General features: G+C 38.1%; 1 protein-coding gene across 1 annotated transcript in view; it reads right to left on the minus strand.

Moving 5' to 3' along the window:
- Positions 1 to 18,497: 18,497 nt before the first annotated feature.
- The window catches only part of LOC113025972 (leucine-rich repeat transmembrane neuronal protein 4), a 111,082-nt gene continuing 104,648 nt past the window's right edge, over positions 18,498 to 24,931 (minus strand). The window contains exon 3 of the mRNA XM_026174279.2: positions 18,498 to 24,093. Within this exon, the coding sequence (XP_026030064.1) occupies positions 23,770 to 24,093 (324 nt within the window). The 3' untranslated portion in view covers positions 18,498 to 23,769. The remainder of the gene's footprint in view (positions 24,094 to 24,931) is intronic.

Below are 24,931 nucleotides of genomic sequence, written 5' to 3' on the forward strand. Positions count from 1 at the left end.
TAGAGGGAACATTGCACATAACCATAACATTGCGCTCTTTGGTGATACAATTAGTTACGTCAAGATCCAAACAAACAGTAATAAAGAAAATTCATAGCTGTCTCTTGGCAAGGGGACCTTTTGCTGTGAGGCAACAGTGCTAACCATTGAGCCAATGTAATATTGTGGGGGCTGATTAGCCGAAATCACCTCTTATTTCTATATACCGGTGAAATATTCGCTTATGTTTGAAATAATAACTGATTATAAGAAGTGAGTTCATTTTATTTTTTCCAAATGACAGAAAACTGTTGCTATGTTTATATTTTATCAGTGTCCTCAGCAGCAGGTGTTGTTTTGCGTTTAGAGCTACAGCTTCCTGTCAGAGAGCTGAAAGGAGAGCATTTGACAGAAAGAATATATTCACTCTGCTGATTTGTCATCCTTCCTGTTCCACACATCTGACTGGGAAGGAGAAAGGAAGGCGTAACAAGGGGGATATCTTTGGAATATCTGGTTAACACCCTAATTGGAAATGACAAGCACAGTGGCGCGTTCAGCCCTGCAGGGGAGATCAAATAGTTGGAGCTCCGTGAGCAGTATGGATCGGACCCAAACAGATTCCCTCTTGCGTCGACTAATTAACACATGGCTCCCACTAATTAGCTAAATCCACTGCATTCCAGAAACAGATACCCTTAAAAATAAAATGTAATAAAACAATAGTAAAACAATAAAAATAGAGGGAAAAAATAGCTCTGTATAAAGTTTATCACCTGTTGTTTGACCTCTGTTACATTTGCTACTTCCTGTCTGTGGGTGAAAATATAACAACAGGTGTTCTCCTACTGCTCTGCTGCACAGAGTGGTAAATTAAATTGAAGTCGAGTGTTTAGTATTCTCAGTCAAGTGTTTTGTATTGCTAATCCTGTTTCTAAAGTGGTTGCTCAGTACATAATATCTATGGCAACTCTAGTCTTAGCATCTTGTCACACAAATGATAACATTTTTAAAATTTACTGATGAATTTAATAATCATGAAATGTAAAGTTTACATTTTAACAAAATATGATTAAGCCTCCAAAACAGCCCTGCATTTATTGTACCTTTAATTAAAAGCTCGGTAATAAAGGGGTAATAGTAGGGTAACAAGGCAGAAACACGAATATCATAATGTAATTATTTTGTAAGTTATTACCACTCAATTACCTGTGGTAATTTGGTAGAATTTGCATAATAAGCATGAAATAGAGCTGAAAAATGCAAAACTGCCTGTTTCTATTTCATAAAGCATTAATAACCTATTAAAGCAAACTTAAAGAAGTGGAACTATTATCTTGAAATATCTCTGCTAGTTTCTATGTAATAAGCAGGAATTTAATAATGTGGTCATGATAACTTATGCCCTGGAAATTCAGGATTGTGGGAGGTGCAACACCACCATCCTGCACCACCTTCATCGTTAGTTGACCCATAACCATCCGAAGATCCAGCCTCTCCTGCAAAAAGAAGCACCAAGCTACCCACTTGCATACTGAAAAATTTGAAGTTTTGAAAGAAAAACAGTGGTAAAGCAAATGTGATGTAATTATCATTTCTTTGAGTAAGAATTTCACCAAAATTGTCCTACTGAAAAAATGCACCATTTTAATTTGTGTATGAAGTAAAATAATGAATTATTAATTTTCCTTTTCTGCCCAAAATAACATATTGGTATATTTAATGTCTATCATTAGAAATAAACCACTAAAAAATTTACTCAGGGTCGATATTTTGAGTATACCACACCTCCAATGCCCTCACCTGAACTGTTGAAAACTGGAGTGCTTAATTTGGGTGAATATGTCATATTTGAAAGTATAACTAACACCTCTACCCATATTTACAATAATAATGGTAATAATGGTAAGGGGCGATCGTGGCTCAAGAGTTGGGAGTTCGCCTTGTAATCAATCGGAAGGTTGCTGGTTCGAGCCCCGGCTTGGACAGTCTCGGTCGTTGTGTCCTTGGGCAAGACACTTCACCCGTTGCCTACTGGTGGTGGTCAGAGGGCCCGGTGGCGCCAGTGTCCAGCAGCCTCGCCTCTGTCAGTGCACCCCAGGGTGGCTGTGGCTACAATGTAGCTTGCCATCACCAGTGTGTGAATGTGTGTGTGAATGGGTGGATGACTGGATATGTAAAGCGCTTTGGGGTCCTTAGGGACTAGTAAAGTGCTATATAAATACAGGCCATTTACCATTTATTTCACAACAACCTTACTTTAAATTTTTTAACCTACTGTTAGCTACACTTTTAGCAAGTTAGCATGTGGCATACATTAATAACTACAAGAGAAAAAAAAAAGGTTTTACTTATCTTGCAGTCCTACAGCAGTGGCTAGAGTATGGGTTTGATTCCAAATGTATTGTTAAAATCCTTTGGTTTATTCAAGCATGGATCTACGAATCAAGTCAAAAAAGAGGCGGTGGCTAAAGTTAGCAGTTGGTGTCCCAATTCTTCTTTGCCTTTATCCAAAATATAAAATACAGACTCCCAGCAGGCAGCAGTCTGCCACCTACCTGCAGCAAGCTCTTTGCAGGCTGTTTCCATTTATGCTTATAACACAGAAACTACAACAGGTGTTTCCAGGTAATAGTCACACACTTTTTAAGTTTTGCTTTAACAGGTAATGTTATGTTAGTAAAATAGAAACAGGCAGTTTTGCATTTTTCAGCGCTGCTTCCTGCTTATTACACAGAAACTACCACAGTTAATAGAATGATAATAACTTAGAAATGACCACATTAATACACTCTTGTGTCTGCCTTGTTACCCTACCTTTTTTGTTATCTAGCTGTAATAGAAAGTGCTACCCGTGACTTTTAGCAGGCTGCATTAACCCTTTAACGCCGGTCAGAGTGGGCACTCTCAGTTTTGCATAACTATTTTTAAATCCGGTAGAACTGAAACCATGTAAGCTAGTGCAATAATTTTTTTTGCATATGAAACCTGAGGAGTTGTACTTACATCTTATGCCATCAGCTTGTCCTAGTTCACAGTTTCCTTCCACATATAGCTTTGCAAAAATTGCATAAAAAGCAGTTACAGCAACAAAAACATAATATACCAGAAACAGGCTTTGCCGATCCAATCAGCTGTTCATAACACTTCCTACGTTGGAATAGACGTCAGCACGAACTATCGCATGTCCGCCATTACCTGCCCGAAACCGTAAGTGATGTCATTTTCACGGAATTGTAGTTTTTTTTCAACTTCAGGGCCTCATAAGCCTATACTGGTGTTTTTAAAAGTTATCTTTGACTTTATGACTTTCTGTGTCGTTTCTGGGATACTTCTGGGAAACTCAAATTGCACTGCTGGAAATAGTTTATTTTGATGCATATGCTGGTTTTTGCAAATTTGCATTATAATATTTATTTTCATTTTTCCTGCAGTGTATAAAAATTGGTGTATTTCAAAAATAAAACTATGAAGACACTCAAAATAAAGATCCTGTGGTGGGAAACTATTTTGTGCAACTTTTTTGTATTTACAGTTTTGAGGGATAAGCCTCTTAAATTTCTCTAACTAGAAATATATGTTAAAAAAACAAAAATGATTTTCAATTTTTTTGTAGTTTATTGCACTTTTTTGCAATTTATGTAGTTAATATGCACTTAATGCATACATATTATTAAAATATGGGCTTATAATGGTTGTATTGATGTATAGCAATGAAATGAAATGCTCCCAAAAATGGCACTACAGCATGTAAAAATATAATATCAGGTCAACAACACCAAACCCCTTTTACCCAACTGGAACTCAAACACACACAAAAAAAAAAAAAAATCAACAATAGCTTATTAAATAACAATAAATTAATTTTGTCAGTTTCAACTCTGCCAGCCACGTTCCTTTGCTATTTTTCTTGTTTAATGTTTGAGCCAATGTAACAGAAATTGACTTGGCTTTCTTTTGGCACATTAATAAAGGAAGATGCTTTGAAAAGTCTATTGTAAAACTGACACTTCAGGTAATGAGCGAAAGGACAGTCATTCTGTTGTCTGATTACATACTGTAATTAAGACACTGATTGTGTAATTAGGCAGCAGCAGGTATCCTATGCTCAGAATACGTCATTATTATTATTGTTTTTTAGCCTCGATTACTCCATTGTTCATCATACCTATATTGCAATTTAGCTTTTACCACAGGTTAACAGGCTAAACAACAAACAAACAAACAAACAAACAACAACAAAAAACCCCAACTCACTTTCTTGTCATGACAAGATTATGAATTTTGGCTGAGACACTCTTTCAGTCTGTAGCTTTCATCTGTCTCTCTATCCCTGGCCAATCTGTTGAGCTGTTTGTTTGTCTGTCTCTGTCTTGTCAGCCTCATCCTCCCACTAATCCTACTTTTTCTTCCTTCATCTTTTCTTCCTCCTCACTTTCTCTTTTCTCTGCAGTGTCCAAGACAACCAGGCCTGGCTTCATGTGCTACTTTCAGAGGCTCTACTTAAACTGCAGCTCTGTTTAACCATCAGCTAATTATTCTAAGACAGAATAATTTCCCTGACCCCTACTGCAGAGACAAAATCCCATCTCTAGGCTTAGATATAACATATATAATGATGGTGACACACAACATATCACACACAATCATAGTTTAAATAATTGTAATGGTCAAACCAGCATGCCTTTGCATATGTATTATTATTAAAGTGCATAGCTTTATTATTATATTAATATTATTAGATTTTATACCTGCACTGTTGATGTGGAGCACCCACAATTTCCTTGTACATGTGTAATGACAATAAAGGCTATTCTATTCTATCCTATTTAACTTTTATTTATTCTTTTATATTGCAATGGTACTCATCAAATGCAATTTCAGAAATCTACGTATTTACAAAAAACGACAGTGTCTCAAATTTTCATGAGTTCACACCTTGCAGGTAAAGTAATTTCTAAATGTAATTCACAACCCCAACACAGACTCATTAATCAAGTGAGTCTCTTGATGAAATGTGTTATATTAAGATATTATTTTCCTTGACTTCTGAAAATGCGCGTATTAAACCTGCATGTATTTAAAATACATCACAGAACTCTTTGTAAGTCAGGCTGTCCAAAAAATGTTTTTTGCTGTTTGATAATGGTGTTGAGTTTAAGCTTTGCAACTGCTTAAATGATGAAGTGATGAATTCTACTTGTTACTCTCCAGAGGCAAGATTCAGTTCTTTAGAAGTTAGCAGCCTTGATGCAAACAAGAGCTTTACCAAAAATAACATACGGCAAACTTTCAAAGGCAAAGTTTTTCTGTATGTTTTCTCAATTGAAGTTAAGGTCTATTTCCTGCACCAAGCTCAAATATTTTTAGAGAACTGAGTTTTGATGGCTAGAAAGAAGAGAAAGAGCACTCTGGAGCTTTGTTGGCATAGACAGATTTGGGACGATAGGGGATTTGAATTCTTTTGTGCCCTTAAAGATGACCACAAATGAGTAAGAGACTGCTGACTGGAGCCTGAAAGAAGAGATGAGATGCAGTGTATTGCTTTAGCTTTGACATTTTTTTTTATTAAATTTGTAACTACATGTTCATGAAAACGGATGCAGCCTTAATTGCAGATGGGAAAACTGGGTCCAACTATTTCAAAAGGCCCTGTGACATACTTTCGATCATCTATCAGCAGGAATGATGCAACACGTAAGGGCACATCCATCATTTTTGTCTCATCCTCGTACATGTATATATAGAGCACAGATTGCAGGAAACGGAGGGGCCGCATTCCATGCAAGTGTATGACGACCCTGTCCAAGTTCAGACTCGGGGACTATGCAGCTTCCTTATGGTCTTCAACATCTTTTTTTTCCCTATCTGACCATTAGAACCATGGCAGGCTCTGCAAAGACCAGTGTGCCTTGATACATTTTGTCCATTATGCAGATAAAATACTGGCCTGTTACCACTTTGCACTCTGCCATTTGGCCCATGACTGTCTGTCAGTACCCTTCCCAAATACCACTTTTTAAGCCTATCTTCTCTTAACAGAGAGGAGAAACTGGAAGAGCCAAAAGCATCAAGTAGATTAGTCTGACTCCATGCAGCAGTTCAAGACTTAAGAGTTGACTACATATGAAAAGGAAAATCTGACAAAAAAAGACTCATATATAAACTACGTAGTTATATTCAGGTTCACTTACAGTGCTGGAGCCCAGAGTTTCAACTTGATTAATATTCAACCAGTGCTGTTTGTGCAGTTCATTCATTCGTTCATATACTTGGCTTTTACCCAATACATCTATCTTTATGACACCTTTGAGAAAGCTATGATTGTTTGATAGGGTCTTCAAAGTCTGCCAGAAATAAGACATAAAGTAAACAGAATAAATACAGACTTCCCGATTTTAGTAGCATGTTTTGGTAGACGTCAGTATTAAGTATTTATCATATTACGCTTCTAAATTGATCACAAGGGACAACCCACATTACACATTATTCCAGTAAGTGCCTATCAACAAATACACATGCTATGCTTCTGTAGAAGCAAAACTGCATCCACGTTGCCACTTTCTGTCAGTCACTTTATTACAGTTTTGCACTTTGCAAATTAATCTGCTTATATGTGTGTGTATGGGGGCGAAGAATGGCATAGAGCACATTGTACAGATCACTGAATGGTTTATACACATTGTGGTATAGAACCACAAATATATAAAAGTAAAGCAAATTTTGTGGCTATCTCTAACCCCTGGCATAAGTCATGTTTCATTCTAATGGCAGTGAAATTACAAGCACTACACATACATTTTAGCAGTGGTGTGCAGTGACTTTCACAGAAAAGCAGGGGCTTTCCCCACCCCCACCATCACCACCACACACACACACACACACACGTGCGACGTCTTCACCTTTCTGCATTACACAATTTTAAAATACTATTACTTGTATAGTTAAATAAATTTTACCATGAGACTTACTTTTAGCTGAGAAATGAGAGTGGCAGGGGAATTAAGAGAGCAATTCAAATCTAAGCACTTCACCACAGTGATGTTTTAAGTTATAAGTATTTCATACTTTGTTTATTCTATAGTGATGCATCGTATTATATTAAATCATATTTGTAGTGGCTGTACTGTGACGAAATCAACAAAATCAGAAAAAGCTGCTGGCATCACAGCTTAACAAGTTAAAGCTTTTGATAGCTGGAGATGGACAAACCCATGAAAATAAGATGGACTGCAGTTTCCAATGGGATCCAAGCCAAGCGTGCTTCCAGAAACAATAGCTAATTGCAGCCACAAGATGCACGTTGTCTACTGATCAGAAGGTCAGTGGATTGATCCCTGAGTCGCCCAGTCTCCATGGGCAAGACACTGTACCCCAAGTTGCTCTGAGCTCTATTAAGAACTATCCAAAAAGGTCCAACAGGACACAGACAATAAAGAGGTCCAGTTTAATGACTCGAAGAAGCTAAGTAGACTCCAATTGGTTATGAGGGGGAAAAACTATTTGCAGAGATCAAAACTAATTTCTGCACCATGCTGTAAACAATCCAGTACCCGGCAAAACATGTAATTAAGTCATTACGCTTTTCCTCTCCAAAATTTGAAATGGGCAGGCATGCAGAAGTTATATTACCAGCAAGCGGAGAGAATTTACTTAGAGGCACAAAGTCAGTAGTGAGCAAAAAAACATATGAAGTACATTTGAGAGTCTTTAATCACCGGAAACAATTAAGCTAGATGTCTAATATGTATATACATGTATAAGTGTTAATAATGTATGTTTGAACGCTTTCCCTTGATGATTTTCATGTTGACTTGAAAGTTGCAGTAAGCTGTTACTGCAGCTTACTGCAACTTCTGCATGTGTGTACATTTCACGTCTTGGAGAGGCAAAGCATGAAATGGACACGGTGGACCATTTCACGCTTTGCTGGGATATCCGGTTGCTGTAAATGGGCTTTTTAATCCTTTCAATGGACTATGTTAGTTTTTGGAGACTGACTCGCTTTCATCCCGTCTGTAAGTGGCAACTTCCACATGAGATTCATTTTTGAGCTTTGGAGTGTGGAGTCTCTTGGTTTACTAATAAAATACAGCGTTGGGGAGTAACGGAATACATGTACCGGCGTTACGTATTTAAAATACAAAATATGAGTAACTTTTTACAGCTACCATTTAAATAGGTGGTAATCGGAATCCAGTTACTTTGTTGAAAGAATAGAATGCACGGCAGTCACTTCCTGTTTCATATGTTAGGCTATCCCTTCTCTATGCCTTCTCCAATTCTGGTGAGTAAACACAGTCGGGCGCAGGTTTAGCTTGATGAACATGCAGTCATATATCGCATGGGTGAGAGTGGTGTGATCGACTATTATTATTACTATTAATGAAGGCCACTCGTCGGCGAGGTAACTGTCACGGGTTGCTCTGAGGATCCACTCGCAGGACTCCGGAGTTGTGTTTTAACAGAGACGGTTGATTTACAAGATCTTCACCAAGTGTATTTACAGACAGTGCGAGGATAGTGCTATATACAAGATGTGAGAGGCAGGGTTCCAGGGCTCCAGGGAAAACAAGGGAATCACACAAGCGCTCACTCCAACCTCTCTCTCTCCGCTAGTGACCAGTCACTCCTTCCACACTCCACACGGGGAAACATGGGGACGGCCCCGGGGAATCTAGAACACAGAGACACACATTAACTTTCTGAGACGGGGGCACGGGAAACTTGGGCTCGACGTGTACTGACTAGAGTCATCACAACAGTCCAGCGTTGAACAGCTGACCTCCTCCTTCTAAAATACCAGCTGGTCTGATGAGGCCCAGGTGTTCCCAATCCAGGAAGGCGTGGGCCGAGGGCGTGAAGCCGCCATGAGTTCCGCCCCGGCAAAACAGGAGAGAGAGGGAGAGAGAGGGAGAGAGGGGAAAAGAGAGATAGAAAAGGAGAGCCAGGAGTGGGGAGATTATGATCAGTGCCTTGGTCGTGACAGTAACATCGTTAGCTGGCATTAGTTTAGGTTAGTTCATAGACTACAGACTGTTTGGCCATTTCTCAGTACTCAAGTACGCGAGTCCATACTCACATTTTCGCTAGTCCGGACTTCGTAAATTCACAGGGCAGTCCAGACTTCCCGACAAAGCAACACGATCATTCTACAATTGGAATGGCACTGTACTTGATGACATCACAGCTCTGGAGTTTTTACTGACATCCTCTTTTAATTTAAATTTGATTAATATTTGCAATGGAAATAACACATGACATAAAAAAATTGCACATGATGTAGTAGGTTTTTTTAAGAAAAAAATATAATTTAAAAAGTATCTTAAGCACTTTGACAAAATTCAATTTTAGTATCATCTATTTCATAATGTCTAATAAGTTTCATACAGTTAACCACAATCACTACATGACAGAAACACAAACTTAATCTCTCTTAATAAACATAGTACACATGTATACCTGAATAAAAATAAAACAAGTGAGATGTTAGAACACTCTTATTTATTTTAGTAAATACTCAAAACTTAAAATAGACAAAATATATTTAAAATATAATTTGATCATTTTTTTCAGGTTCTCCACGTGTTAACATGTTGTTTTTAGACTTGATGGATTGCATTAATAACCTGCTAGCTGCTAATAATCATGTGCAGTTCCACATGATTATTAACAGACAAAAAGAAAAAATATTAATGATACAGAAATCGTTTTCTATATGAGATCACTACAAAAAGTGCAGCCATACCTAAAATCCACCCTACCGTTACTCATTTAACATTAAGATTTAAAAATCTAGTTGATATTGGTATGGCGAAGAGCCTTCAGCAATAGTAATAAATCACACAGCAATAGTACATTCATAGTTGTAAAAGGCATGACAATATTTTAAGTATTCCAAAGTATTCAGAATACTTAACGGAATATGTTACAAAAAACCTTTTTGGACCATGTATTCTGTAATCTGTAGTGGAATACATTTCAAAAGTAACCTTCCTAACACTGATAATATATAACAACACATAAAATTACTTGCACACCGAATCAGTATGCCTTTAAAAGACTGATTCAGATACAGAATATCAATAGAGAATTCCCAAGTGAAGGCCCATTGTGTTGCACATGAGGGAAGTAATGGATAAAAGAGAAATTTAACTCCAAGGTCAACATGTGTCACTCATTAGTTTCTCCTGACGATGACCCACAAAAACTCTAAAGTCTAGTTTGAAATATGCATTCCTTATTCCTCTTGGAGCTTAAGAGAATTTCATTTTACACCAAGGTCATACATTTATCAAAAACCCACATCTATCATGTTGTGATTATGTCTGCTCCTTCCCTCTCCTCTTATATCCCGAAACTGTTATCATTTTATTATCAGTAATGCAAGTCAAGTACCCCAAAGATAGTGTGTTAGTGCTTTATAAAACCAAGAGATAAACATGAACAACACACTCAATGCGAATAGATTCACACACTGGGCACTCAACCAATTCAAATGATTCAGAACATTCTTGCTATTAGTTTCCCCAGGTCTTTCTGCTGTTTCTTCTTTCTTCTTTTTTTAATATTGACTCTGCTCTCACTTTGACCTCTATCTAAACACAATGCAGTCTTTAAGACTTGACATAGCTTATGTGATGCTGACAATGTGAGAAATCGAACCTTATTTCACCAAGAATTCAGTTATATGCTAGTACTTTTATGCTCCTCAGTTGGATAGGTCTAAATCTTGAAAACTGATATTTGAAATGTGCTTAACAGTATGGCTCAAAATGAGACAAAGAGATAATTTGTCCTCACACTTGTGTGTTTAAGCATGAGTTGGACTCAAACACCAGATTCAGAAAATCAACAGAAGTTTTACAGAGTACTACTACTGGAACAGGTCTGAAGATTCTGCCAAAGAGTACGTAAAATATCAGAAACAGCCAAGTTGAGTTTGATAAGACTGTATAATATTTGCAATCAGACTCTGAGACTTTACTTTTTCAGCATCTTTAGAAGGAGAAACAGAGGGGCTACTGGAAGATGATCCCAGGGAGTGGAGAGAGATTTGGCAGCGAGTGGGCAGCTGTGTTTCAGGTAAGTTATTTTCTTTGTTGGTGCAACAACCAGCTAGAAAGCTCAGGCAAGAAAACTGGGAAGTCTCTGTTAAACTCCTCAAGGTAACGGAAATCTGGGAACACAGAAGAATAACAAGGATTTCAGGTATCCACCTGGAATTCAAATGGGAAAGGAGCATTATAGGATGAAAAACAGAAAAAACAGGTAGAATATATGGACCTAATTACCATCAGAAATATCGCCATCATCTGGTGGAGAGTAGCTGGTCCTTAAAGACCATAAGCTGATCAGACAGTGTAGAACAGATGCGGAGGAGAAAACCTGGACAAGAGAGCCTCTGTCCACAGTTTGACCAGCAAAGAAATGCCAGTCCACAACTCTACCTGAGAGTGAGAGAGGAAAAAAAAACAGAGACTTTCTTTATATTCATATTATAAAAAAAGCATATTGGCGGTTATCCACGTTTTATTTTGAGGAGGCATCTAACTCATCTAACTAAGGAAGGCATGTTCATTTTATTCTGCACACTCGTCTTTTTTTTAAAATCTCTTACCTGCAGTAGCACTCACCCCACAACACTTTGGTCAGAGGCTAGCAGTTAAACGTGCCAATCACATAGTTTATAAATAAAGTATCTTTGTTATCATATTACATTTGTATACTTGTGACTCAAGGTCACCAAAAAACAATGTTTCCGAAGTTGTCTTTTTTTATTATGCTAGGACAGTGGCGAGGAAATAGGGAAACTGAAAAGAGAGAAGAAAGGAAGACATGCAGAATGACCTCAGGGTTGATTTGAAATGGAACTTCTGCATTAGCCTTATGGCATACCTGTTCAACCCAGTGAACGAAATTGTTGCCTTAGGGTTGTTCTTAATATGTTTTGGTTTTGTTTTGCTCAGATTCAGAAAGAATCTCTGAATCAAAAATAATCAAGAAGTAGTAGTAATAATAATTATTAGATCAAGTTACAGAGGGTTCATAGATAACTATGAACAGATCATAACACAACCACGAGCTGGCTTCCACGTGGGAGTGGAAGTTGTCCTGATTTGGAATTATTGTATGACCTTTAACATCAGCTCATGACATTCGTTTCTCACTCATATTTTTAATTAAACAAATATTTGTGTGTAGAGATTTTACTACTGAGCGACTACGCAATTGAGTTTAGTATAATACTGTACAGAAATTAAACAGGTCTATTGAGGATAGCAATTTAAAAAAAAATACGAGTAACATATATATAGTTAAAATGTGGGTTATAAGAAATATCCCTAGATTATGGCAGTTAAAACCAAATAAAGTTATTGTCATCTGTCTGTCTAGCATATTTACCCCATATCACAATACTAACTATTGGGTTTTTGGTTGGAAGCCATGCTGTATGTGAAGTTTGTGTTTTCATTAAATACTCGAAATCCATCCTGTTTTATGGGTTCAGTGGAATCATTCATCACAGTGCTCTTGATCTAAATATTCATCTAGCATATGAGCCTCCATGTTCTTTGATCTTCTTCACTTTGCTTTGTGATGCTGTAATGAAGTCATAGTAATGAAGTCATCCCTTTCAAGACTAAATGTCCTACTCTGTGTTGTATTTTAGAATAGATCTGCCTAAGTAAACTTTCAAATGATACATGTGTTGTGTGTGTGTTCTGTGCTGAGAAGCTGATGAAAGAAGCCCAGTTCTGTAGAACTACAGAACAATTAAAGTCCACGAGAGAGGCTGAAATTAGAAGTTAAGAACAGTATAAGGTAAAAACAGCAACGCAGATTAAAAACAGACCTACTATGATTGTGCTTTTTTTTTTCTTTTACAGAAAAGTCAGCAGCTAAATGTAATGCCACATTTACCAGTATGAAGATGGTTAAAAAAAAGTATGTGTGAATTATCAAAGCTTTTCTGAGTCAACACCCCAACTGTTTAGAGCCATGCCCCAGATATTTCTGTGTGCTTAGTGATACTGATGGTTTGATGAAACAGAGCATTACCCAATCAAATTAAACCTAATTCATGGATTGATGATATCATCACAAATCAATTGTCATAATTTTTTAACTCCTCTCTAGTAAGAAGTCTGTTAAATAACATAATGAGTGTGTCAAAATACCAAATACAGCTATTAATTGGGCTCTGACAGATCTGAAGTGTGTTAGACGAATACTTGAATCTTACAATATATAAACATGATGTCAGGGCTTCGTGTGTGGATGAGAGGAAGAGAGGATCAAAGGCAGGACTCGTGGCTTGATTGAAGATGAGAATGGCGTTTATTATACAGACTGGCTGAACTGAAAGCACACACAGGAAAGACAACATCAATGACAAGACACTGAACTGATGAAACGGAGGAACTTAAATACGCAGGCTGAATGATGATGACGATTGGAGACAGGTGAGAGCACAGCTGAACATAATCCGACTAATGACGCAGAAAGTAGAGCTAGAACATAATGAAACCAGAAAAGGGAACATATGGAAAATAAACAATGAACAGGAACTGAAAACACTGGGTCAAAGACCCAGGAACCCTGACACATGACTTCAATGAATACCTGGAGACTGTAGAAAACAATGATATACACATATATGCATGTGGCATAGTAAAAGTAATTCCATTACCCTGCAGAAGAATCCCAATCTGATGGAAAATAAAGTACACATATCCAACTGGGCAGCTGTTACACATGGATTTCAGGTTTATATGATGAAATTGTTTGAAAAAGGCATTGCTCAGGTGTCTCAACCAACAAAACCACATAGTCCAAAGCAATTTCTAACAGAAACTGTTCACCCTTATAGAATAACATATTGATTCTCTTTCAGCTGCCTCCCATAGATCTCGGTTACAATTGTGAAGTCAAAATAGTACACTGGAAAAACAGTTATATTTTGGTTACATTACGTACTCTGTCATCACATCTAGTACTTTTTAACTTTTTACCTTCTGAGTAGTGCTGATGTTTTTGGTCATTATTGAAATGAAGAATGTGTCTTTCTTTATAAATTAGATTAGTACATCACCCTTAAAACCTTCCATTCCCTGCAGCACATTTCTGTGATTGCGGCCTCATGCTTATTTGTACTGCTTAGCAAATCTGCCCTTTAGAGCCAGAATAGCCACATTAATGGGAGGAATTCAACTTTTGGGTTTTAAAGGCATTCACGAATTATTAATATTCATTTTTGTAAATAATATGGTAAGAAACAAACTATACTATGTGTTTGATTACATGTATTCCTGTGGTAGTATCCTTAATGGGCTTTCCCTCACAAAGTACTGCACACCAGTAAATCATGCCTGCTTGACAGTATCTTGAAGGCAAGCTTTTAAGTTCACCATTGGCCTTGAGAGCATGAATTCTAGCTTGCACACATTTATTCATGTGCTAACTGTGTATATAACCAACGAAATTTCTTTCGGCAGTTTCTGCATCCTCAAGTGATTTACTCTTAATATGTGCTACTGGAGCGGAGGGAGAAAGCTGGTGAATAAGCTCATCACTCTGCCTTTAAGTGGCTGCCAGGCATCCTGGCTTTACCTCTATTACACTCTCTGTCCAGGCTTCTGGTGGAATTAAACATCTATTTGGTTAAAGCTTCACAATTTTGTTCAGGTAACCTTGATGACCTTGAATGTGCATCTTCAAATCTGTCGGTGTCTGAGGCTCAGAAGCAAGGCCTTGCTGTGCTCTGTCACAGGGGGATGAACTTTGCCTCAATTGAATCCTTTAACCGTAGGTTGTTGTGGGAAAAAAAAGAACTCTTGAAGTCTCCCTGCTGGTATCTTACGGCAAGCTGTTGCCCTCTTCTTGGTGTTTTGCTGAAAGGGAAATCTTTATAGTATAACAAAGTATACACAACAAGGAAATACAGTGAAATCTGGATGATTTTTTATCTGAACAGTAACTTTATTAACATATTCCGTTCAATTCAAATGCAACTTAGAATTAAATAAGATTGACATTTTAAAAAGAAAACAAAATAATTTTTGCGTGTTTAAAGTATTTGAGAATTTTACTGAGAACTAGTCTAGCTCATAAAATCTAGTATTCGTTTTGTTTTACTCATTGTTTTTCAGATTTTCTTTTTAACCGGTTATGTATTCTACATATGATTATGTTATGTTGTTTTCAAAATGCCAGATTTCTTACAGCATTTAAAATAAAGTGCAGTGATATTGGGCTCATTTGATGGCAGACTGAATAAAAGAACAAATCAAGACTGAGAAAGGAGAGCACAATCATTAAATGTTGATTGCTCGTTTCAGGTCAAGGGGAAGGCACGGTAGAGTGTTTAAAAAGAAAAATGCCAAAGGGGAAGAGGAGAGGGGCTCTATTTACTCATCCACAGAGGGGAACAATTGTGACTGAATTTTGCTCAAGCTAAATCCAGACTGTGGCAGGACATAGAAAAGCCTCTGTAGGTTGTATGAGGACAAGACCTTTTACATCCCCGGGGAGCTCCATTACTTACAGTGGATGTAGGGCCAACAGCACCATAGAAATCTTTGAGAAAGAGCTAGAGTAAGTGTAAAGCGAGTGAGCGAGAGACATAGAAAAAAGGGAGAGAGTAAGCAAAAACAGTCCAAAGAAAGATCCTTTGACTATCTCAAACCAATGAATTCCCCACTCTCCTCCAGTAGAGAGTTTTCAGGCCCACAGTACCATCACACTGCTTTAAAGGTCACTGAGAATCAGACACTGCATACTTACCAAGCCTCCTGACCTGGCCAATCAACCACCAGCCAAGGGCTTCTTTTTTTTTTTTTTTTTTTTTTTTTTTTTTTACACAGACTGAGATGAGATGGGCTGTGTGCAATCAACTGAGAGAGACTGACCCCTCAGCCATGTCAGACCTTTTTTTTTAACCTTTCGGTTAAGGCGGACCTTTGTTGTGGAGAAGCAGCTACCCTCGACGCAAAGGAAATTGGTCTTTTTTTTATATGATGCTGTGCAAACATTGTGCAAAGTGTGCAAAGAAATACACATATTAATGTATATCATATCCTGAAAGAAAATATAACTCGTAAGGGCATTGGCATGGGACATTTGTTGGTGTCCTGAGGTCCTAGAAGTTGGCAGGAGTTATTTCATGTCATGTGAATGACAAAGTGAGATCTCTACAGAGCAGGCTTGTTGCATTCTTATTCTGAACTTGCTCAACTGGATTTGGGTTTGGGCAATGTGAACAAGTTGCCATGAGTAGCTGCACTTGTTGAGATGGGTTCTGTATACCAAAGCAACATTTCCTATTACACTCTCTGTCCAGGCTTCTGGTGGAATTAAACATCTATTTGGTTAAAGCTTCACAATTTTGTTCAGGTAACCTTGATGACCTTGAATGTGCATCTTCAAATCTGTCGGTGTCTGAGGCTCAGAAGCAACAATTACCTAATTACCTTTGTGTGTATGTCTGTTATGTAGGCATGGTCTGAAAGATACTCTACAAATACATTTTTGCTAAAAGGTTGCAGCACATAAATCCACTGGACTTTTCAGACACACAATCTATTAATCTGTGAATTGTGAATTCCCAGGAGAGACCCCCACACCTACTAATTACCTGGGTTTTCATCATGACCCTCAGAAGAGCCTTGTAATTGATGAAAGTGCAGCTCCCATACATATTATCTGGTTAGATGCTCTCATTAGACAATGTATTACAGGCCGAGGAATATTTTGACATACCAAGCCTTCATTCTGGGATCTTTGGTTTTGTCAAGATTATAACTGACGTGTTATTTTCCTGACTCAACCTAGTCATGGCCATTTTATGACATAGTACTTCAAACCAATCATGATTGTGTCATGAACAAACAGAACTAGCAAGCTTTAGCTGTGTGTGCCCTCAAATCCAAGTGTGAACAGTAGCAACCCTGGGACATTACCTCAGTTGATTCCTGTGTTGAGGGACAGGATGAGCAGAAATCCTGACACTATGTTGGGCTAGCTTGACAGCTGACAAACCTGCTTGCCTCCTGAAGGCTAGAAGCTAACGGAGAGAGTGGAAAGGTGCAGTGACTTTTTTTTTCTTTTACCAAAAAATGTAGCAGATCTGTTATCTACATCTATCAGCAATTAGCGAAGATTACGGTCATCTGAATGCAGGTTTAAATTTTGTGAATAAATGCAGCGTAATTTCCTCTTATTTGTGTTGATGTTATACCAAAGGGTGTGCAATCATTGGAGGAGAAAAAGTAAAAGATAGCAAGACCCCATGTCCTGAAAACCACAGTGAGCTGGACTGTGAGTGGGCCTGTCATGTTCCTCCAAGGCAGTGATAGCATGATGTGTGCATCTGAACTGACAGCAGGCTGGAGCAAACAGATCTCCCATCTCTGTGACACTGGCAGTGCTCCTTTGCCACGGGTATTTGGTTCACTTTGAACATGTCAGCTGCATTCATCAAGTTGACTTTATGATCACTTGTACACCAACACAGCCTTTGAAAAGTTTGTAAAATAAACAGCAACTTTAAAATGTAGGTTGCTGACTTTGCATTGCTTTAAGGTATGCATACTTTTATACATCATGCTTTAAGTCAAACTTGATGCACAATTTATTTCGAACTACGTTATTCCATTTCTTACACCTATACATCTTGGTAAGTACACCACTGATGAGCCTGGCACAAGCATTGTCTCTGCATCTTGACAGGTTTCAAAAAACACCAGTATGTTGTACACAAGGGATGACACACTTTGTGACAATCTCACACATCATGAGGGTATTGTCACCATGTGATCGCAGATCACAATGTGTCTCATATTGTTATTATAGTCTGTTTTTATGGTAGTCTCTGTGAAGTGTGTTGCTATTTTGAGGAAACCCCAGGCTGCCAAAGCCTGCTGAGAGTGATTCTGTCCCCCCTCTTAGGACTCTGTGATTGCAATCCTGCATGTGGTGAAAAGTCCAGATTAGATTGATGTTTAGAAGTTTGAGTATGAATTTAAATTTCTTGCCAACTGAGATGAAAGATGGAGAAACCCATGACACTATTTTCTGGGGAAATCTTTACATTACAGGGAAATGTGAGCAAAGTAAGGATGCTTACACGCTTGAAAGAAATAGCAGTTGTTTAAAAATGGGCCCCTTCCTAAAGACTTAGGAGGAGTCACTGTAAAAAAATTAGAAACATACCTGAATCGATGAGAAATTTTTATTTTGCCATCAGTGTTTCCAGTGGATATTATCAACAATTTACATCAAAAACTGCAATTGTAAAGGTTCCAAGTACAGACGCCAGCCACGCAAGGCTCTCAGTTTTGCTCCTCTTGAAGGCCCGAAATTTAAAACTTCTTTCAAAAGAAAATGTTATACCATTGTTCTGTCTCTGCAGGCTGACTAGCACTGGCCATAACTGGTGAACTCTTGCTAATAGGTAAGACGGGTAAAGTAATCTATTAACTACAAGCTACAATTGAATTATAAAAAGGACAACACAGTTTCCATCTTTAGATGTTTATTCATCATCAAAATTTTTACAAAACATTATCTGACAATAATATACTCAAATAAGAGCCATATTTTTGCGCTTGGACCAGGTCTCCACAAAAATGCTTTAGGTCTGATTACAGTAAAAAAGGAAATTAAAAAGAAAAAAAAGAAAAAGGAAAAAAATCAACAACAAACCAACTACCAAAGAAAACAATGCAGAGCATATTTACAACCTACAGAAGTTGAAGCTGTCTGCAGGATATGAATGAGGGGGAGACAGTGGGAATGAAAAGATTTATATGGAGAGTATTTTAAGAGGCAACAAAAAAAACATGGGAAAGGACTTGGGCCTGCAAGGAACACAAAGACTAATTATGATATTGCTTTCTTTCGAGCTCCTCCTTCTTGCTTTCTCATTGCACTGTTAACTGAAAGCGAAGAATGCAGCACATTTAAATAAAAAACATGCTCTCTGCAGTGCCAACATTAAATCCAATTAGGGGTGTAAACGGGCTTTGTCAGACAAACGAAAAAGTGTGTTTCCCCAACAGAGGTTAATGATCATGTCTTCCTTTTCTGTGTCCCCGCTGACATGAGCAATGGTAGAAAAACAGAGTTAGGACAATGTAGGTCATAGGTTAAAGACTTCTTGCTAATGTAAAAGAGAATGGAACAATAACAATCAATGGGGACCGGGCTGGCCTGAACATCAGTAATGGTAATGCTGGTTCAGAGGAGGTAGAGGAGTAGGTGCTGCTATAGATACACAAACCCACACACACACACGTGCACACACAGAGGCCCTCTGGGTACATGCGGGGAAGCTAAATCGCTAGCAACACTTCCAGTCTCTCTTTTGCATCACAGAAGTTATTGATTCTGTATAAACACTAATGACAGAGTAACAATAACAGGAACGCAAATCTAGAAATTGCAAATGAGGAATATTACCATTTGTCTTTTTTTTTCTTTCTTTATTTAAATTTTTTTGTTTTTATCCTATTTTTGTTTTTGGAGTGAGTGTGTGCTATATGGGAACGTCCCAGTGCTGCTTACTAGAAAGACACAAATATATGGCAGAGGAAGGAAAGCTACAAAGCCATGTCTGGCTTGGAATTAAATTTTCAAATCCATTTATCAGATAATGGATTAGAGTCCACTGTACCGTTTGATGAACTGGAATGGGGTGTCAAACCCTGCTGTACCTATATTATCCTTTTATTAAGCACATGTGTCTTTTTATGTGTTTGTACATCTCCGTCTGTGATTGTTTCTCCAGCAAAGACTAAGAAGTGGATTACTGATAATAGTGTAAATGATAATTCCTGTTCAGATAAAGTGCATCTTTGTATGAGCGCATGCATAATACATACAGTTCAGAGGATGCAAATATGTCGTAGCTTAATCTGTGTGCCATATGTGCCTCTACAGAGTACAGACTGGATGTGTGTTGCAAGTGTGAGAGCATGGCTGAAGCTGTTTGTGTCATTTCTTGCAGTGGAAACAAAGCTGCCCTGGAGCATTCAAAATATATCACAACGCTTTCCTTGTAACAGAATAAAATGTCCTCGCACTTACCCATTTGTCCCTCTATGTTCTCCCTATTAAACAGTATCTCTGTCTACCCTTCTCTTCTCCCCTGCTTTTCCTGTCCCCTTGGAGATGTGCGTTTAGCTTTTCCTCTAAGCATAAACACTGAAATATAAAAGTTTTTTACTGCAGTTCTTCAGACCTTTATTCACCCCACCCAAAGCAAGAAGAAAAAAAGGCGAAATTTGAAAAAAAGAAAAAAAAACTTTTCCCAATGGGGAGTTGAGCCCGAACACAAAGAGTGACAGGGACTGGGGAACTCGGGTAGTATAAACCCATAAACAAACGAAGCAGAAGAGAAAACAAAGCCTACTGGCATTGCGGGGCTAGCACAGACGGTCCTGGAGTTCAGCTCAAACATGCATCATTAGCATGCACTGCTTGTGCTTCCAGCTCTCTGATGGCAAAATAAATGGACAAAAGACTGAATAATTACTGGCAGCAGAATTCAAACATTCCGCTGAACATATCTGATTTTATCTGGGAGGTAGTCATGATCAATTGATCATTTATTAGTAGCTGATTTAATTGTGGATATACAAAGATGGTATTTGCATTTTCTAATTACACATGAGGGCAAAGAAGCTTTGATCTTTATGTTCAGTCTGAAATCAACTATAATCACTGTTCTGAAACCTGCATTAATTAGTATGCGTAGGGTACTAGGCTTAACAGGAAACTATTAAAGGGAATGCCTGTCCCAGGTGTGAGTGCTCGACACAAACCTATTTCTCTATTTAACAGCCTACAGTGCCAGGGAATTATACTTTAATCGAGACAAGGGCATGAATGGGTCAGCAAACAAGATGCTTTAAAAACAGTGAAGTTGTCCATGACATGTGCTGCTGGTTCTAGGGCACTCCGGACAGGAATTATCTCCCGTACTGTTTGTCTCTGGTTCAGTGCTCCTCCCTAAATGGGCACAGTTTCCTAAAATATCAGCATGCAGACAGAAATAGAACATTGTTAAACAGGTTCACCCGAGTCACCAAGCAGCAGACATGAAATTCAGGCCAAGGAGTTATCAGGGGTGATATACAGCAAGGCAGGACAATACATGGATAGAATTGAGAGAGCTCCCATTATAAAGACATTGGCACAGCTGCTATTACAAAGTAAACTCCACCATCACTATTAAGCAACCGTACTGAGCGAATCAACTGCTTTTTTTTAAATGCAATGTCCTGTACATGAAGGGACCGAACCCTTCTTAGTTGTGATATCATGAAGCATTTCGGGTCAGTTGTTTTTTTTTTTTTTTTTTTTTTTGATAAAACATTTAACAAAATAATGGCACATTATAAAGAACATCCTTCACAAGTTAAACTCTTGGTATAAAGAAAAGCACACTTCTCCCCGAGTAGACCTTGAAATGGCTGATAGTGTTAAAATTCTTGAACAAGAGGAATGGATGTAACTAACAACACGTTATTTAATTACCACCTGTGAGATGGCTTCTCCAACATGCCTGATGGCAGAACAGGAAATATGAATCTCTGTCAAGTTTGGCGCTTGAAGTACATCACAATAACAGGGCTCAGAATCTTCCCCTCTTCGCGTTATTGAGTAAAATGACTGGATTTGAGAAATAATGTCAGTAACATATTTTGTTTTTAATGGTAGAGTGGTAGAATAGTGATGGGAGCAGATAGAAAAATACTTATCATTGAAACAACGAGAGCATTACAGTAGGAACCTCCTCACCAAGTCATCTTAGTAATATATTCCCACTGGAAAGTGAATAAGGCTCCTCTTCTGTTCACAAGCAGTTTGTGTTTCAGAAGAAATGAAGTTCATACCTTTTTTTTTAAATCTTTAAAGACTCATTATTTACATCATAAATAAGTTCTATTTGATTTTGTCCTTTTATTCATCTTATAGAATTTCTTGACATCATCTTTGAACACCTCAAAAATTTTCAAGCAAAAAAATATAATACCAAAACGAAATAAAACAAAAACAATGCATATTTGTTTGAATATGCATCATCTTTCTTGGGAAATGTTGGCCCCTTGCAGTTTCATGTGTGGATCAATCAGTCTCTCTGTAGGAAGAGCAAGCGTAAGTTCCACAGCTCCCTAGAGTATGACCACTGACATGTAGGAAACTGGTGCACTGCTTGAGTTAAACTGAGGACATTGTTTGACAGGCCATGCAAGCCGTATCCGAAATCCTCAACAGCTCCATAAGTCAACGAGCAGCAGTGCTCAACATGGTGGCCAACGGTTTACTGATTAGGAAAAAGAAAAAACAAAGAAAAAAAGAGAAAACATTCCTTAATTTCGGCTCACTTTCTGGAAAAAATTGAGATGTCAGGCAAAACCTCCTGTATAGTCTGTGGGATCATATGCAGGTCAAAGAGAAGTCAACGTGCTGGTTCAGCATGCCACCACTAGGCACCATTATTCTCTGTGGTGGAAGAGCACATGGCCTAAGCCTGGCCAACCCAGCAAGATGGTGCTCTTCAAGTAGTCCAGTTAATGAAAGTCAAACATTGACTCAACAATGTTTCAAATGACTGTTTGGGGCAGTGAGAGTGGTTTGACCTTCAGTGAAGTAGACCTTTTCAATAATATGTACAATACATTTCATTCAAATGTTCTTATTTTAGTTTTTCCATGATTGCCTTTTTTTTTAAAGCATAGTGGGTTATTCAGCTGGGATATAGTCATATACGGTACAATGACTTGTTGTTCATCTGTGTAAAGGGTCTTTATATATTTAATACATTTATGGAACATACAGTTTATGCTGCTTTGAATTATGTTTTTCATAGTAACACTAAGATCACAAGAACTGACTTGAGCTTACGTTGGGAGTGCCAGGTGTGATACCTCATTATGATAAATACGTTCATAACCTTTCAACATGATGACCCCGTTGATTATTCTATTTCTTTAAGACAATTCTAGTCCATTCGAAATCATCAGGGGATCTAGTGGTAATTATAAATGTGAACTGGCAGAGGCTAGTTCAGTGGAACATCTGACATTTAAAAAGCTCCTTAGTTAAAGTACCTTATGTGCAAAAAGAAAGAAAAAATATTAGTAAACTCTTTGGTTTAACATGCACATTAATGTAATTCAGTACAAAATATGACACTCAAAGAAACAAAATATTTATGTAATTAATGAAATTATATATGTTAACTTTTTTAATAGCTAGTGAGTAGAAATTGTAATGTTAATCACAGTAAGACGCCTTCTGCTCTTCATATGCTCTATCTCTTCGATCTTTGATGTTACTGCCCTCACTTGTCGTGAATGAAAACTTGTGTTTATTGCACTTTCCCTTTCACTCCTGACTCAGAGTAAGCTGGCTGCTGCTGCTGTGAACAGATGCCCCATGATGCTGATATGGGATATGACAAAGATCAGATTTGGAAATAAGGTAATTCTTTGTGGCATATGCTGAATTAACCTCCCTTGAGTCAGGGACCCTTTTTTTTCTATGAGTTGTTTTGGAAAAGAAAAACAAAATGATCAGCAAGAATGTCTCACCCAACTGTATATGGTTGAGACTGTGTGTTTCAGATGATAAATGCCTCCAGGCATAATTTGAAAATTTTGTCCTCTAGTTCACATACCGATGTTCTAAGAACAAGGCCCCACTGAATAACCAGCTCGCCTGCCCCTTCATTTCAAAGTCATGGTGAATGAGAGGCCCTTGCCCCACTTCTAACCATGCTCACTAGCGTCCAAATTTGAGTGTGCCAGTGCGCTCAGAAGTAGGAAAAGGACTGCTGCCGGGACCCTCAGTTGGTGGTCTGAGGGTCGATGGAGGAGAGCGAGGTCCTGGAACAGGGGCACCCATGCTGGCAGCAGAGGGCACTGCTGGCAGTGCCACTGTCTGTATAGTGCCTCTATCACATGGCCCAAGGTCCTCCAGGCCCTCCAGGCCCTGTGGGGGTCCCTCATAACCCATGTTTAGCCGCAAGGGTTGATGGGCCTGGCAGTAGTCTACAATAGGCTGTTCATAACGGTAGAAGGTCAGTGCACCCATTTGATGAGGGACCTGTTTGGTAAGAACAGAAGGGGTGATGGAGGTAGAAGACATATGGAATGATTACAGGAGAGTGGAAGAAACAAAGGAAAGAGAATGGAAGAACAGAGAAAAAAGAGAGAAAAATAATTAGCCATATAGCTTCAAAACAAATTCTTATTTATCTGTATCACAAAACAGAAAATGAAATTATATCTGTCAACTGAAATTTTTCTCCTTTTATTAATCCTGGATATGACCTGCTTATGTTATTGGACCTTCAGCCAATGTAAGAATAAATCTTTTCTGGCACTTCAAACATTTAAAACAGGGTAGCTTTTATGAACACAAGTCACAACAGCCACAGCTGTTTAATTTTTGAGTTAATATTACATACTTTTAAATGTTAAATTTTCTGAAGCATGTAATTTGTTACACTACATTTCATTGTGCCTGTGTGACTCAAAGCCTATAACTCAGTTAATTTGAAAGCTCACTGCTACCTCTTTGTAATCATTCTCACATGGTGACCACCTGAGCCTGCACTTGACCAAAACCTACTGGCTACAAAGACTCTTTGAAATGTGTTCTACAACAACTGATGTTTATAGATGTAAGAAGCATCTTAAGCTAAATCATAGTACGTTCCAAACCCGCAAGTTGTAATGAATTGCTTATTGACTGTCACAAGAATAAGAAGCTCTGGATTTGTAGTGATAGATACATATCTATATAAGACAAAAAGCTGGGTGGTTTTGTGCTCAGCCTTTGGGAAAACATAGCTGGAGAACATAGGGTCTGTGATCTCTCTAGTGCCATGTCAATTGTGTCAGAGCCAGAAGCACTCATCACATTTGGCCATGTGTCTGGT

The sequence above is a fragment of the Astatotilapia calliptera genome, chromosome 7 (genome assembly GCF_964374335.1).
Source record: "Astatotilapia calliptera chromosome 7, fAstCal68.1, whole genome shotgun sequence".
In the NCBI taxonomy this organism is placed as follows: domain Eukaryota; kingdom Metazoa; phylum Chordata; class Actinopteri; order Cichliformes; family Cichlidae; genus Astatotilapia; species Astatotilapia calliptera.